The sequence below is a fragment of the Mchenga conophoros genome, linkage group LG9 (assembly GCF_057382185.1).
Source record: "Mchenga conophoros isolate Kocher_MC1m ecotype Shallow Benthic linkage group LG9, M_conophoros_male_GT1.1, whole genome shotgun sequence".
Taxonomy (NCBI): Eukaryota; Metazoa; Chordata; class Actinopteri; order Cichliformes; family Cichlidae; genus Mchenga; species Mchenga conophoros.
In genome coordinates, this window is record NC_140534.1 from 17,092,722 (window position 1) to 17,108,111 (window position 15,390).

At 37.5% G+C, this 15,390-nt stretch overlaps 1 protein-coding gene and 1 long non-coding RNA gene across 2 annotated transcripts in view; both read left to right on the forward strand.

Annotated features, from left to right (window-relative positions):
* The window catches only part of LOC146567098 (uncharacterized), a 274,156-nt gene that overhangs the window by 198,766 nt on the left and 60,000 nt on the right, over positions 1-15,390 (forward strand). The window lies entirely within an intron of this gene.
* The window catches only part of LOC146567099 (cadherin-18), a 94,180-nt gene that overhangs the window by 54,940 nt on the left and 23,850 nt on the right, over positions 1-15,390 (forward strand). The window contains exons 6-8 of the mRNA XM_085286704.1: positions 377-564; positions 1,201-1,454; positions 13,072-13,208. Of these exons, the coding sequence (XP_085142830.1) occupies positions 377-564; positions 1,201-1,454; positions 13,072-13,208 (579 nt within the window). The remainder of the gene's footprint in view (positions 1-376; positions 565-1,200; positions 1,455-13,071; positions 13,209-15,390) is intronic.

Consider the following 15,390-nt stretch of genomic DNA (forward strand, 5'->3'; position numbering starts at 1 on the left):
AATGACAAAGTTGTGATTCTTTGTCTTTGGAAGCGCCTCATCAAGTATAATCCCCCTCGGCTCTGAGTTTTTTCCATTTGTGCTGCAATGAAAAAAAAAAAACTATTTCAAGACCATCAACATTTTCTGAATAATCATCTGCCTCTGAGTTTGATGTGCTCCACTGCAGCGCTATCAACCTAAGTTTCTCATTTAATGACAATTGAAACACAGCAAAATATTTTTAATTACATTCCCCGAGGAACAAGTGGTTACACATTAGAATTGCTTAGCTAAGGCTTTTTAGGAGAATACTCAGACAAGTGTATGAGGCAGAGGAGGCAGATTATGTGTTTAAAATTGTTCTGCTGTCTCTAACATCAATGTTCATCCACAGAAAACTACCAGCTCTACGTTCCTGAATCAGCTCAAGTAGGGAAACCTGTAGGAAAGATCAAAGCCAATGATGAGGACCTTGGCGTCAATGCGGACATTCGGTACAGCATCATCAATTCAGAGGGGGCCAACATGTTCTCAATTTCTGCAGACAGAGACACGAGGGAAGGAATCATCAGCCTAAAAAAGGTAAGTGCATTCTCACTTTAGTGCTTGGAACATTTGCTTAAAATGTCGTTGGAACATAGACCATTAGGATAAAATCCTCATATCACAGATCTATCACATGCAGTGTTGTAATAGCATATAGGAGCAACTGATTTATGCACTAATTTCACCACAAAGTACACACAGTTGTGTTTGTGGAGTTGGTCCAGAAAGTGTGTTGTTGTTTGGAATTAATGGGTCAGCTTTAGGATTTTTTAAAGTGGGCTTGTACTATTTACCAGCAGGTAAATGAAGTTGTTATATGAATCTCTTCAAAACCACTAGAAGGTTATTTTACCCAGCAGAAAACAACCAACTGAGGAAGCAATAAACTAGAAACTCCTTTGGTCTGTGAGGTAAAATAATCCCTTCTGCTATAACAGTCTCACTTTCTTGATAGAAATTATGGCAAGATAAAGCCATAATCCTTTACAGTCTCTTTTTATGTTGCTAAAAACTGGGGGCACGCCTACTCCCATACACACTAGGCCCTGACCACAGGTATAAGTTCCTCACTACCCCGCTTTAAAAAACGAAAAGAAATAGTGGGTGCGATTAAATTAGTTGTACTATGAGCATGCTAATCATGTGGCCCCTGTGGGGCTTTTTCCCCAACAGCCTCTGAACTTCGAGAGGAAGAAGACCTACACGCTCAACATCGAGGGGGTGAATACACATGTGGATCCTCGTTTTTCCTATCTTGGCTCTTTCAAAGACACTGCCACCCTTAAAATTACAGTTGGGGATGTGGACGAAGCCCCTGTGTTTTCTATGGATTATTATATCATGGATGTTTATGAAAACTCACCAAGTGGCACGGAGGTGGGGGCTGTAACAGCTCGAGATCCTGACAGCAGGAACAGTCATGTCAGGTGAGATACTCTTATTACATTTACCAACATATACAATCTGCTGTAAGAATTATAGACATTTCAGAAGAAGGGCAGTCCTTAAACACTGGACACTTAAACACTTTTAGACTTTAGTTAGACTTTTTTCAGTTGATAAAACATAAGTTTGCCAAGCAAAATCAGCTGGGAATAAAGCATAACAAGTGATGTAGCCCATGGATAGTATCTTTAAGCAACACGTGTGAAATGTTAAAAACTGTGCATTATTTAGAAGACTTACAGTCCGTAAGTCTCGAGCAACCCCTCATTTAATCATATCTTTTGGGAAAATTGGAAATAAGTGGAGTTATGTATCATAACACATGTAGTGTAAACATCCAAGGTACACAGTACATAAGGCAAAAGCAGAGTTTTTACAATTCTGAGCTTGAAAGTCAATATTTGGTATGACTACCCTTATTCTTCAATAGAGTCTGCTGAACTATTAGCCAGATTTTATTGTATTTAAGTAGTCTTGAGGAATAGTTATCTAACACTGTTAACCCTTTAGAGCCGATCGGAGCGGGAACGCTCTGTTATGCATAACTATTTTTAAATCCCAGTAGCACTGCAACCACGTAAGCTAGCGCAAAAATTTTTTTTGCATATGAAACCGGAGGAGTTGTACTTACATCTTATGCCATCAGCTTGTCCTAGGTCACGGTTTCCTTCCACATAAAGCTTTGCAAAAACTGCATAAAAAGCACTTGCAGGAACAAAAACATAATATTCCAGAAACACGCTTTACCGATCCGATCAGCTGTCCATAACACTTCCTACGTTGGAATAGACGTCAGCGCGAACTTTTGCATTTCCGCCATTACCTGCCCGAAACCGGAAGTGACGTCATTTTCGCGGAAATGTAGTCTTTTTTGCGATCAGGGCCTCAGGGCCTATACTGGGCTTTTTAAAAGTTATCTTTGACTTTATGACTTTCTGTGTCGTTTCTGGGATGCTTAGGACTCATATTGCACTGCTGGAAATAGTTTATTTTGATGCACATGCTGCTTTTTTGCAAATTTGCACTATAATATTTATTTTCGTTTTTCCTGCAGTGTATAAAAATTGGTGTATTTCAAAAATAAAACTATGAAGACACTCAAAATAAATTTCCTGTGGTGGGAAACTATTTTGTGCAACTTTTTTGTATTTACAGTTTTGAGGGATAAGCCTCTTAAATTTCTCTAACTACAAATATATGTTAAAAAAATCAAAAACGATTTTCAATTTTTTTGTAGTTTATTGCACTTTTTTGCAATTTATGTAATTACTATGCACTTAATGAATACATATTATTAAAATCTGGGCTATAATGGTTGTATTGATGTATAGCAACTTGAAATGCTCCCAAAAATGGCTCCACAGCATGTAAAAATATAATATAAGCTCTGGCGGACTTGGTTCTATGGTAGGTCTTAAAGGGTTAAAGGACATTTCAAAGCTTTTCCCTGGAATTTGGTTGCCTTTTGTTCCATTTTATGTTAAGATTTGGGCTCTGGGGAGACTCTGTGTTCTATTGTGTGTTTTTACATCCAGATATGCTTTTACTAGTATTGTGTTTGGGATCATTGTCATGCTAAAAAATGAAACTATTACCATTGTCAGATGCTCTGCAGATGGTATTCCATGGTGGATCCAAATCTGATGATACTTCTCTGTGTCAAAATTCCATCAATTCACCACTGGTTGAAATGCACCCCAAAATCATGACAGATCCTCCACTATGTTTTACACATGGCCTCGGACACTCACTATTATAGTCTCCTGACTCCCTCTGTATATAATAATAGTTTGAACCAAAATTTTCAAATTTGCATTCATCACCCCATAAGACCCGTTGGTGGGATTTCTGGTGTAGTTTAGTGTAATCTGGCACACCCCAGCCTTTTCTCCCTGTTTCCCTTTAGTAACAATCAAGACCTCAAGACCATATCTGATTTAACCCGATATCATGACAAAGCGTGTAATAGATACGCCAGTCCACCGTGTCCATTTCACGCTTTAGCTCTCCAAAACTTGAAGTGTACACGCATGCAGAAGTTGCAGTAACAGCTGAGGGGGATATTTTATTTCAAGCCAGCATGAAAATAATCATGGGGAAAACATTTAAGCAGAAATTATTAACACATTTACATGTCCATACATGTTAGACCCTGGTGTGCATTTAATATTTTTTTTTGCTCACTGCTGACTTCCTGGCTTTGAATATATCATCTCCCCGTGCTTGTAATTTCAGCACGTGTGTCCATTTGACGGTTTGGAGAGGCAAAGCGTCAAATGGACACAGTGGACCAGCTTGTTTATTACACATTTTGCTGTGATACTGAGTCATATGATGAGGTTTCAGTAAACAGTACGTGGATCATCTTCAGGGGCAGATGCGTTTCTCAGGTCCTGTGTAAAAATAAACAAATAAAAGAAAATAAGCAAAGAGTGAAAAAGCTACCAGTGTCCAAAAAAGGCCTTGGAAGACATTTAGAAAGCCTGGAGAACTATCACTCAATGCCACTTTAAAAATGCAAGAATGTCTGTCTCTTTCCAAGAAAATTATCATTCCTCTATGTTCTTTATATTCTCAGTGTCTAAAGGGTTTTTCCATGGTGCTGTACAACATCATGTTTTATAGATACCCTGCAACATTTTAAATAGACTCTTGTCTTATCCTGATACTAGAATTGTAGATAAACACAAACACAAAAAAACAACTGCAGTGTAGATTGTGAGCCTAGTGAATCTGAATTTTTTGGCATCAGACGGCTGGTTATTTTGTCTCTACGCTTATGAAGTAACCTGAGGCAATGCAACTGCTTAGCACATTTGTATGCACTATAAACACATGGTTTTGCACTGTTGAAAGAAGATTGGTATTAGCCTTAGGCTGTGGACTAATCCTAGGTTGTCTCTCTGAACAGGTATCTCATTTCATGACATTACACTCAAGCAACTGTCCTGCTTGTAATCATTTGAATTCTCTTTATAGCCTTGATGTAAATGGCGGACCAGCTGTAAACATGATACTCCTCTTGAGATGAAGTATTGCTGTTATATCAATAAGAAGCAATCCTATATTGCTGTTAACCTCTTATGCCGTGGACCACAGAGCAATGGGTTTTTTTAAACAGCAGCATGGCACTTTACAGTTTTGGTTGATACTACACGTAGTGGGAATAGTAGGTGAGCAAGAAAATTACATTATTATTCAAAGATTATGAGTTAAAATGGGGGCATGGATGCAGGCAAGGTACGATACGCAAATCCCAGTTCTTAATGACAATTTTATTTAGTTATTAACACTAAAATACTCTAAAAACCACAGAAATTGACTGTAGAAAAGTCTAGAGAGAGTGTAGGACACACATTTTAACAAACTAAAGATCTGAGACTGGTACATGACAAGGCATGCTCCAGAGGTTTGTAAGAGAGTTGCAGTTAAGGATGTATGGGAAAAGCTGTGTCAGCCATTATCAGCATCAGCTGGACTCAAACTGGAACATATTGGCTCATGAAGTGCAAAAGAAAAAAAAATGTGGACTGGCACTGAAGGTTTATTTTCATTAGTACATACCCTAAGGTAATATAAAGGGGTTACATGGGGGGGAATATATATACCCAGAACTCTGAATTGTAATCTCTCCCAGTAATTTGTTTATCCAGGGCATCATGCAGTGCCTAAAGACTCTTCCATTAATGCTGGAGCCTGATGGGAGCTGCAGTGGCGCATGTCATAAGCACAAGATTGTTTGGGTTCTTGATACTGTACTGTTGCAGCAGCAAACAGTTACAGTAAGCCACTGGTTGAAATCATCTCTCTGCTAGTCACCTCCTACACAGCTTAAGCAAACGAAAGTGGTGACCTCAAATGTTGAAGTATGTCACAGCTTTCCCCGAAGCAGAAGCAAATTTTATCAGTCAACATCGATTTGACCTTTCACTTCAACAAATTAAAATACATGTTCCTTTTTGCAGGCATTTTAGGCCCAGTTGGTGTATGATGCTTTCTGAATCTCACAGCAGCAAACATCTCTGTTTAATATTAAGGTCCTTTAACCATGGAGAGCTTTATTTATTTATTTGTTTTCATTTAACATAGCAAGGTTTTTAGGGTGTGTGGATTTTAAAGTTTGACTAATAGATGAGTGGAAACTTGGGCACAAGAAGAGTCTTATTTGCACATTGGTCAGGGTGTCACACTCCAACAGCTACTGAAGGAGCAGTCTAGCAAATAACCAGCAGGAGAATTTCAGTAAATGTACAGCTGCAGGTATGTAGTTGATGTCTATAAGGTGTCCCATGGAAATGGGTGGAGGTGGTGAAGGCCACAGAATTTATTACACACCTTTTTTTCTGCAGGACAGTGACCAATAGCAAGTGTACTTTCCATTTCCATATCCATTGTGGCCGGCTTCAAATGATGCTCAACGCATCAACTTCAAGGACAAAGCTAATGAAAACTTTTACTCATGCTATAACAACTGTAAACATGAGCCAAAGACTTTATTATGTATTTTTATTACCTCACAGGAGCCACATTATGCTTGAGGCTTATTTATATCTACATACATCCTGGGATCTATTTTTCCGTCTAAAATTAATCAAAGGGGCAAAAATGCTTGGAATGAGTCCACTACTGAGCAAAGAAAGCCACGAATTGTTTGTCCATCTCCTTATCTTTACTACTCACTTGCTTGGATGGTAATTTGAAAAGGAATTTATGATGTTTATACACTATCTAAAGCAAGCTGTTATTCCAATAAGGACAGTGGCCCTTTAAAAACCTTCTCACTGGCTGGTCCTAGCAAATGAAAGGCTTGAAAAGCAGGTGGCCAAGTTGTGACAATATTAGATATAAATACACACTGACATCATACACCCAAGAGTAGAAAAAACTGTCAGAAGCAAGAAATTACGTGCACTGACTCTAATCACATCAATAACATGACAGAAATACGAATATGAAAGAAAACACTAAAATCACAACAGGTTTACTTCTGACATTTTCATGCATTTTTATTTATTCCTTCTAATTAACTGCAATGAAATGTGCACATACCAGAGCATTTACATACACGTAAATTCAATAAGTTACTGCTCCCTAAAAGGCACTTACAATGTGGAAATGCTTAAACCCCAAGCCCATCAGTCTTCATCCACTTATCCAGTTCAGGGTCATGGTTGGGCTGAAGCTGCTGTAGGGCATGGCACTGGATACACCCTGGACTGGTCACCAATCACTCTCACATTCACAACTATGGCCAGTTTAGAATAATCATTTAACCTAACAGTCATGTCTGTGGGAGAAAGCTGGAGTACCTGGAGAGAATCCACCCAGACACTGGGAGGATGTGCAAATGTCCCTTCTTGCTTTGAGACATAAATCCAAACCACTAGATCACTCTGCTGCCCAAACCTCAAGCCATTATTATTATTATTGTTTTAATCTAACCTTTCTATATTTATATATAGAAAGCATATATTTACTATGTACAGTATTGTTACGCCACATTGTCTGCTCTCTCTAACTCGCACTCACCTTAGTTTTAGGTTGGCATGTCTCTCTTAGTGAGACTTTTGTTATATTACAATCAAAACCTATTGTTGGCAGCTATAACCATTTTTACTAAGTGGACAGTTGGCCCATGGCATTGTATCACGACTGTTTTGTAGTTGCCAATACTGAAAAAATTCTAAATATTTTTGTCGCTTTTAATAATGCAGAAGCCAAAAGTTAAGAAATGGAGGGTGGAGGTTTAAAAATACAGGATTTTTCCTTTCATACTCTGCCTGAATGCTTCCTGTGTTGACTTAGATGGAGCACCAGAGATGTTGCTATAATTGTGAGTGCAAGGTACATGACAGCTGCTGCCCTGCTAATGTGCTGCTCAAGCTACACTGTCTATTTAGGCAGGCTGTGTTCTTCATACCTTTGAAACTTCACTCAGAATTTTAATGCCAGAAAGGATATTTAATTTAGAAACAGTTTGGATTTCTTTCCATTTTATTAAGTCTATGTTGGGATTTTTCTGCTTCTTTTCCAGCAAAGATGAATAACCAGTCAGAAGTTTTTTTTTTGGAATAATATCAAAACCAACTGTATGCAGAGGTTTGTTTGAGGTACCTGGCATTGTATCCGGAGCTCAACATAATATATGAAATATATTATATGATTCAGCTCATTAATCATTATTCTGCCTTATTTTTCACATCTAGACCAAAGCACACAGGTCAAGATTAATCAAACCAAGACTAATTAATCAACTGTTTGGCATTTTTGTTGTCACAGACAAAGTAAAGGTTTCACGAATTTAAAAGTATGCAATCATTAGTCTTTACTTTTCTCCTTGTTAGTTCAGATTTCACAACTCTACATATAAATGATGGTTATATGATCAAGAGGGTCTTAAAAATACCAAAAATAATCAAGTCCAGGTTTGAAGAGTATTTTCAAAGCTGTGAAGCTGGTCTATTGTAGAAAAGAAACTATATATTGTTTTTTAAACTTACATTTTGGAGTTGGTTTCAAACAGCATTATGGTTTTAATTGGGATACTAAATTCCTTTTCACATTGGAGTGGTAAAAAAAAAGATTTCTTTCTGTCCATTATTCTATTCATTTTTCAACGTTTCTTTTGGATAATATTATGACTTGCTGTATTGGTGTCAGTCGCACCACACAGATATGACACCCGTTAACTTACCGTATTTCCCGGACTACAAAGCGCACCTGAATATTAGCCGCACAAGCTAAAATCAGGGGGAAATCCTGTTTTGTACATACATTAGCCGCACCTGACTAAAAGCCGCAGGTGTTTCAATGTTGACTTATCATATGTAAGAGAATATGCACAAAGGGAATTGTCAGGAAAGAGATGGCTGTTTGGAGACATCACTTTTATTAATATTTTGAAAAACAAGTTATGGGTACATATTTGCACATGTGCTGTGCTTCATAAATGAGTAACAAATGTAGTACATAACAGTAACCTACAGCACACCAGAAAAATAGATTCAGACTACCTTTTAGGCTCAGGTGCAGCGACACGGCTTTAACAAGAAGAAAAGTCAGTCATTCACCATCTTTCTCTTCTTCCTGCGCTCTAAAACCACCAAAGTCCTCTTCTCCAATGTCGGAAACGAACAGGCTCAGGATGGCTTCGTCATCCACTCTCCGCTTCTCTCCTTCGTTGTCACTTTCAAAACCAAAGAAATCCTCGTTGTCAGTGTCAGAGTCGAACACCCTCAGAAGGGCCGTGGCGGTGTCCTCCTCTCCATCATGCAGCAGTCCAGCCCTTCAAAATCTGTTGGTGATCGTGGATGTTTTCACACTTTTCCACGCTGTCAGAATCCACCGGTGGAGTTGGGCATAACTTGCTTTTCGCAAGTTTATCGCCGCTCGTCATCCACGCCTCCTGCTGAATGCGTAGCGCTACTTTGAAGTTTGTTTTTCGCGCTACTTCGTACGGCACTACGTTGCCTGGCGGACGGACATGTGACTAACATACCACTCTTGAACCCCGATCCTTCCGCCAGGCAACGTAGTGCCGTACAACAGCGGAACAAACAAAACAAATCGTCTTACGATATCACAAAAATCATGGACAATCCATAGAAAAGCCGCACCTGACTAAAAGCCGCAGGGTTCAAAGCTTGTGCAAAAAGTAGCGGCTTATAGCCCGACAATTACGGTAATCAGCCATAAAACCCCCTATCACAGCATCTCTAATTAAGTCTGTTTTGCATGAGGTGAGCTTCGTCGTCCTTGATGAATGTTGTACAGTTTGAAATGTCTGGAAAACATAGGGTGAAGATTTGTTTTTCTGATTCATGTATTAATCTTGACAAGCTGTGAAAGATGTGTAGTAAACAAAAAGGTAATCTACATATGAAAGACTTTTCCTTGCGTTCCTAGAGGAATACCTGGTCCATTCCCGCAGTACATTACTTGCGCTGTTCATCACGTAAAGAAGAAGGCAGCAGGAAGTATTTTGATAACATCCACTTGAACACTGAAAGCTAAACAAGTGTGCCTCTGCTTCTTGTGTCTGCATCAGAATGTAAAATTCAGCAGTGTTTGCCTCTCTTTGATCATCAGAAGTCTGCCCATGCATGCAATGAAATAAATATGTGATTGAAGTGACATTTGAAATGTTGGGAAATGGTTTGAAATTGACATCTGAATAATCAAATGAGTTTTCCAGAGGTCTTTACCTCTGATTGCTCTTATACATTATCATATTTATTAGGAATAGTTTTGAAAAGTTTTTTGGCCTAGTTACCATTACTCACAGCACAGACTCCCATCTTCAGCCAGTATTAACTGACTGCATCAATTGTAGTATCAAACAGACTCATTAAAGTAAGACGGGAAACAGTGAAATACCACTAAAGTCTACCATTATAATTATTATAGTGTTTTACCATTTTAAACACTGTGTATAAATTAAAATCTTAGGTTAAATGCTTAGTTAAACAATTGGCAGTTTATAATAAAAAAAAGTAGAACAAAACATATTTTTAGTGTTGTGCATTGTGTACGTTTCACTGTGGTTATCTGACATGCCATCAAACTATAGGTTTTTCTTCTGAAGACCTTTACTTTTACAGCTGAAAGGATGTCATGCTCTTATGAGCCTGAAAATATTAAATAAATCATGACAACATGCAGGTTCCAGGAACACTGGCAATCTGAGCTCAAATATTCAATAAATGCAATCCTGGCATCAGTAAACCCACTGCATTTCTACCTCTCATGTCGATTGAAAATTGTCGACTTAAGGGTATATTGCACAGGAGAATGAATGCTGGATTAAAGGTATAAATAGGTCATTAAGAGATAAATTAGGGAATACGTAGTCAATGCTCACTTTGTGCTTGAACTCTTGAGAAGCACTGGAGCTCATTTCTGCTTTGTATTCCACAGACTCCTTTGCATTCAGTTTGATAACACTGTCGCTAGAAAGCCATTACAAGAGTGTAAACATTGCCAGGAGAACACTGCCTTTTGTTATTATTAAATATTGAAGATAATTGCTCTTGACTTAGAAATGTGTATTTTCAGAACATTCTGTCAAGACCTAAAGTCCATTTAAAAGCTGTAGGGATTATTCTATTCATGTGCTTTAGTGGAGGTACCAGGCTTTGAAAATCACAGGAGCATAAATATGTCTCCTTTGGCTCACGCTGCCTCTCCACTTCAGTCACGTCAGTGTGTCAGTTTGTTCTTGTTGTGCTTTACTAAATCTTATTAATTCGGGGTTTTGTTTTACTTCTTTTTTTTTTTTGGTTTTTTTGTCCATAAAATGGACATAAACAAAAACAAATAGATATTTATTGCATAGTGTTTTGACTCTGGCTTGGTAAACTTGGTAAGCCAGGGTCAAAACACAATGCCCTTGCATAATATCCTGAGGCTTCTATAACTTGGTACTGAAAAGGATACTAAAAGAATTACATACAAAGATGCAGCAGGGATAGACTCCACGCCCTGGTGATTTTGAATTGGATAACCAGAAAATAGATGGATGGATTGGTGTACGCTTGACCAGTATCGCTCAGTGATGGTGGTTGTGTATTGTCATCTGTGGGTCTAAAGGAGCTTCCAAGAGTTTTGTTTTGTTTTTTTAATCTCCTAATCACATTATCAAGATTGTGTTGGAAAAATGATGCAAACTTGAGGAACCAACTTTAAAAGAGTTTATTTATGTCGTCTTATTTTAGTTATTTTTTGTATGACCGGAGGAATTCCATCAGGTTTGGTATCAATTAATTAAAATTTTGCTGATCTCCTCTTTATGAAATGTCTGTTCCTTGTGCAACTCTGGACCGCTTCACATGTTCCTGCAGATTTTAGATTTTTCTAGCCACTTACCCTTGTGCATTTGCAATTTCACCTCAATGAACATCTAGAGCAAACAGTGTGTGAGACTAACCCCTTAATGTCACGATTCTAGAATAATCACTGGTAATAAAAGCTCCAGGACTCTGACACCAGACTTGTTTCTTTTCTTGTTTTTCTTTTTTATTTGTTTTCCATGAATGAATGTGGAGGCTAAGCCTAAAGGTGGCACACAAGGTCAGGAACTGACCATGAGCATCATTATTTCTTCCAAATACAGAGTTGTGCACAGGGAATTCATCCCCTGAGGTCAGATTGTTAAAACAGGGTACAGCTGTAATGTCCTAAGGCATCTGGGAAGAGCACAACATGCGGTGTGGGCCATTGTTTACCATAGCAGAAGGCAATGAAAATACAAGAGCTTTTCGGCCTTGCCGAAACAATCTTTCCATGCCACCTGCTGTACTCGCCAGATTAGGCTCCCTGCAAGTTTGTCCTCTTCCTCAATGTGGCATTAAAGTTGAAGAATTGCTGTCTTGTCACATTGGGTGAGATCCAGCAAGCTTCTCAAATGTGCAAGTGGTCAGGACAGGACTAAATAAGAATTATCTAAAAGTAGCAGCAGCACAGAGAATGGTAAAGGGGTGGAAAACAAGACTACCTATTAAAAACAGATGCAGTTTTGATTTTTGTGATTTGACCTCATATATTTTTGTTTTGTTTTAATGTTTCTTACGAGCCATTTAAATTTATGCAATTTAGGTAAGTTAAGTAAATACTTAAAGTTTTATAATTCTTTATTATACATTAAAAGTATTCTACACACAAAATAGGAAACGAAGAACAAAATTAGTACAGAATGGCACTTTTAGAGATTTTAGGTTGTTGATAAACACGTTGCTGTGGCGTAGTGTTAATGAAATACTGAAATGTTAGATTAGTGTTTAACAAATTAGTGTTTATTTCTTTATGCTTTGTTTCCAAGACTTTCTTGTAATGTTTATAATTTTTTAAAGTGATCTTGACCAATAGTTCTCTAGGCTCAAGAAATAGGAAAAGGCTTTCCAAAGAGACAAGGGAAACAGGAAGAATAGACTGAGGTAAGGACAGAGGCTCAACGGTGACCTCCTTTTACACGGGAGAGGTTCTGTCATGGTTTGGGCCTGTCTTTCAGCCTGTGATGTTGGGGGTCTTGTCAGAATTGATGGAATCAATGAAAACATATACTTTCAGATTTTGATCTTCCATGCAGAAGATTTGACTGGCAATGGTGTCATTTCTCAACACAACAATGGTTCTAAACAAACATACCTGGATAGAAAAAAACGAACAAACATGAAATATAAAGGTGGTCGTACCAAATATTTACTTCAAGCTTGGTAGAACTGGGAGACTTGTAGAATTGGACAAACTCTGGGTTTTGCCTTATTCAATGTATTTCTATGTATGAATGCACAATAAATAAATTGCTGTTCTTATTCACCTTTTTACTGGCAAAATAAAAGTGAGGGGTGCGTTCAGACTTTTGGCCATGTGAAGAGTGATTGTCATTTATGCTCAAGTCTGTTTAGCATTTTGAATTTCCTAGAATACAATAAGATATTAGCATTTCAAAAACTTTCTGACATCTCAATGTAAAGAACAGTGTGTAGATATCCTTATCCTGACAACACTGACATCTCTAACAGAGGGTTTCGCTGTGGGTTTGTACTGCACATTCCAAATGTATACATAACATCAAATGCAATCTTGTTTTTCTTTCAATAGATACTTCTTGGACAGAAAAGAGGAAGGTATAAATTATTTCAGAGTCGACGAATACAGTGGAGTTATATATACAACACTGCCCCTGGACAGGGAAGATATGCCTTGGCACAACATCACTGTTATGGCCTCGGAGGTTGGTAGGTATCCAGGTTGCTTTCCGTATACAAAATGTTTACAAGAGTAAGTAAATGTAATGCCACTGGTACATCTGTTTACTCTTATGTGAATGTTCATGAGTGGGTAGTGGTGATACCAGCTGTGCTTCATCTTAACAAAGCTTATATGAAGTAACAACTTGCCTTTTCTTGTAGCCCTACAATTTCAGGTAGTTAATTAAACTTTAATTTTACAGTTATAGTATTTAACAAAGTGGATTTTTTTTGTTTTATAAATCCATAAAAATTAAATGTACTGTTTGTTAAATGTAAATAAGCAAATTGGGAGATGCACTGCACATAATGAACTGAACAGTCATAAACACTTGAAAATGCTGTAATGCATTCGGTTGAAAGAGGCACTCAAGAGATTGATCAATCTTTCCACTCTTGTTTTGTTTTGCCTCAAGCTAATAAGAGACATTATAAATCAGAATCACATTCAAACTATGGTTGAGTTCTGTGTCATGACAGCAAGATGATTCAAAAAGCAGAATTACAAAATAGGTGTGTGCTGTAGTTCTACCCCGAGTTTGTTTTTTTCTTAAATGCTCTCCCACCAGATAACAAGACACCCTGCGGGGATCATATACTCAGACAGAGGGTAAAATTGGAGTCCAAATCAATATCACCAAAATAAAAGGTTCCAAAAGGAATGAGCACATGAATCTGCACTGAACAGTTTCCATTTATCTACTGAGCAAAAAATGCATGTAGATAATCATATTTGAAGGTGCATCAGTACAGTGTATGTTAATGGACACTTTCATTGCTGCAGATTTGTAGCAGTTATTTAATTTTCTATATTAAATGTTTGGAATACAAACAAATATACTTGTTCTACCCAGGTCTACCCAGGTCTTCGATTGAAAACTAGTTAATAAAATCATATTATGGCTCACAGGTGTACCAACTTCTAAATATATAAAATCTTATATTCCTCTTATTTTGAAATACAGACCATAAATGTGTGTTATTTGAGCTATGCTGCAAAAATCTAATGTAATTTGAATGGTAAATAAAAAGGGAAAATATTTTTCTAATCATTATTAAGAAAACTGCTTAAAGTCAAGTAATTAAAGTTTTGTAGTTAACCAAAAAAGGTGTGCAGTCTGTGGACTGTTTATATTTTATCCACGTTTAACTCAGTGCACCAAGATGCCTAAATGGGATTATTAACAGCAATACAAAAATAATCAACAGATTTAAACAGTCCAGTGTAAGTAATGGAATTAACAGTCTGAAGACTTGAGAAAACAACAGTGAAGGATAATATTTGCATATTGATTAGAATGTGCAGTATAATTTTTTCTTATAATTAACTAAAAAAATCAAATTAGTCTCAATTGTTTCAGTGTCCTTTCCTGCAGTGAAAATTAATTAAATCAATACATGCCCCTCTAACTCCAATTGCTATCAGGTAACTTGGATAATTTGTAATCACAATTAGGCAAATCTCTTGCCAGGCGAGTGGGATTCTGAATGCTAATGTTTCTTTTAACTTCTCTTTAGTATTCAAGGATACAGTTACATGCCAAGACACTGTCAAAAGGCAGAATGATAAATTTTTACCTCTTTGAATGAGCAAGGACAGTGTCATCGAGACAAAGCACCAAACAGTTCACTGCGAACCATCCTGTAGAGATTTTATCCTGAAAAGGGGTGGGAATAGATGGACTGTCCAAACTGAGAAAGTGAATTAGAGGATGAACGTATGATAAAATAACATTTTAGTGTTTGGGGGTTTAAATTGGTAGTTTATGGTGGACATATTGTCTTGGAATACCATTGGTGCAAAGTCAAATCTTCAATTAGTGGTGAAAAAAATGCTGCACAAGATAAAGTAAGTAAAGATGCAGGAGCATTCATTTAAATCAAAGACATGAACACCTGCGTTAACTTTGTGTGTGTGTGTATATATATATATATATATATATATATATATATATATATATATATCTTTTTCTTTCACTGAAGGTTCTGCTGAGGAAGCATGCTATTTTTCAGCACTGTTCTGGTACACTCATAATGTAAAACATACTCGCACCTGGAAGCTACAAAACAACTCTTCTGTCAGTGACAGAGGGGCTGCAGGCTGCTGAGGTTAACTAGATTGCTCAAGGGCCCTTGCTGTGGGGCCAGAGAAAAATTACATGTGACCTGT